Source organism: Lottia gigantea (genome assembly GCF_000327385.1).
Source record: "Lottia gigantea unplaced genomic scaffold LOTGIsca_379, whole genome shotgun sequence".
NCBI classification, from domain to species: Eukaryota; Metazoa; Mollusca; class Gastropoda; family Lottiidae; genus Lottia; species Lottia gigantea.
This window is the reverse complement of record NW_008709292.1, coordinates 34,553-36,794: the sequence shown is the minus strand read 5'-3', so window position 1 is coordinate 36,794 and position 2,242 is coordinate 34,553. Positions and strand designations below refer to the sequence as shown.

Below are 2,242 nucleotides of genomic sequence, written 5' to 3'. Positions count from 1 at the left end.
AACCACAGCTACTGATATTTCTTTAACCACAACTCTTGATATTTCTTTAACCACATCTCTTGATATTTCTTTAACCACATCTCCTGATATTTCTTTAACCACATCTCTTGATATTTCTTTAACCACATCTCCTGATATTTCTTTAACCACATCTCCTGATATTTCTTTAACCATAACTCCTGATATTTCTTTAACCACATCTCTTGATATTTCTTTAACCACATCTCTTGATATTTCTTTAACCACATCTCTCCTGATATTTCTTTAACCACATCTCCTGATATTTCTTTAACCACAACTCTTGATATTTCTTTAACCACATCTCTTGATATTTCTTTAACCACATCTCCTGATATTTCTTTAACCACATCTCTTGATATTTCTTTAACCACATCTCTTGATATTTCTTTAACCACATCTCTCCTGATATTTCTTTAACCACATCTCTTTATATTTCTTTAACCACATCTCTTTATATTTCTTTAACCACATCTCCTGATATTCCTTTAGCCACAGCTACTGATATTTCTTTAACCACATCTCTTGATATTCCTTTAACCACAGCTACTGATATTTCTTTAACCACATCTACTGATATTTCTTTAACCACATCTCTTGATATTTATTTAACCACATCTCTTGATATTTCTTTAACCACATCTCTCCTGATATTTTTTTAACCACATCTCTTTATATTTCTTTAACCACATCTCCTGATATATCTTTAACCACATCTCTTGATATTTCTTTAACCACATCTCCTGATATATCTTTAACCACATCTCTTGATATTCCTTTAACCACATCTCTTGATATTCCTTTAACCCCATCTCTTGATATTTCTTTAACCACATCTCTTTATATTTCTTTAACCACATCTCCTGATATTCCTTTAGCCACAGCTACTGATATTTCTTTAACCACATCTCTTGATATTTCTTTAACCACATCTCCTGATATTCCTTTAACCACAGCTACTGATATTTCTTTAACCACATCTCTTGATATTTCTTTAACCCCATCTCTTGATATTTCTTTAACCACATCTCCTGATATATCTTTAACCCCATCTCTTGATATTTCTTTAACCACATCTCCTGATATATCTTTAACCACATCTCTTGATATTTCTTTAACCACAGCTACTGATATTTCTTTAACCACATCTCTTGATATTTCTTTAACCCCATCTCTTGATATTTCTTTAACCACAGCTACTGATATTTCTTTAACCACATCTCTTGATATTTCTTTAACCACAGCTACTGATATTTCTTTAACCACATCTCCTGATATTTCTTTAACCACAGCTACTGATATTTCTTTAACCACATCTCTTGATATTTCTTTAAGCTACTGATATTTCTTTAACCACATCTCTTGATATTTCTTTAACCCCATCTCTTGATATTTCTTTAACCACAGCTACTGATATTTCTTTAACCCCATCTCTTGATATTTCTTTAACCACATCTCCTGATATATCTTTAACCACATCTCTTGATATTCCTTTAACCACATCTCTTGATATTCCTTTAACCCCATCTCTTGATATTTCTTTAACCACAGCTACTGATATTTCTTTTACCACATCTCCTGATATTTTTTTAACCACATCTCCTGAAACTAAAGTTTAAACTAGGGTGTTCTGTGTATCTTTCGCCGGCGTTTTGAGTAGATTGTGTATATTTGCAGTAAATCTGAGAGTTTATTTGGCAACATCCACCAAATTCCAGTTCATTGTTACTTTCTGTTTTTTCAGGGGTGCACTGAAATTTCATATCAGAGTATATGATTTAGCTATTAGAGACCTGTCTAAAGCTGCCTCAATAGATAATACCTGTTCTCTAGCTTTCTTCAACAGAGCTGTCTGTTATCAGGAAAACAAGCAATTTGATATGGTAAGTAACATATAGACATCAAGCTACATAAAGGGATTGTAAAGATTTTTTTCTAAATTTTTGTTATGTACCAGGGCCACTGATAGCATTAATTTGTACCATTAAATTTATCAATCAGACATCTGTGGTTCCTGCAATTCCACACAAAAGAAATGTTTCATGATGTCAGTTATTGCAATATATACAAGGCCCTTCGCAATTAGTGATATCATAAAAAAAATTAAGAAAACCTCTCTACAATTCCTTTATAGTAGCAGCATGTTTCAATTTACAGGCTATATTTTGAAATATTTACATAATAGTCATAAAGTAATGGTAAAAACTAATGTTAATTTGAAAAA

General features: G+C 31.8%; 1 protein-coding gene across 1 annotated transcript in view; it reads left to right on the top strand.

The window, feature by feature from the left end:
* Positions 1-2,242, top strand: part of LOTGIDRAFT_175751 (hypothetical protein) — a gene marked incomplete at both ends in the record, with an annotated part of 44,817 nt that overhangs the window by 8,784 nt on the left and 33,791 nt on the right. The window contains one exon of the mRNA XM_009059156.1: positions 1,763-1,905. Coding sequence (XP_009057404.1) covers positions 1,763-1,905 — 143 coding nt within the window. The remainder of the gene's footprint in view (positions 1-1,762; positions 1,906-2,242) is intronic.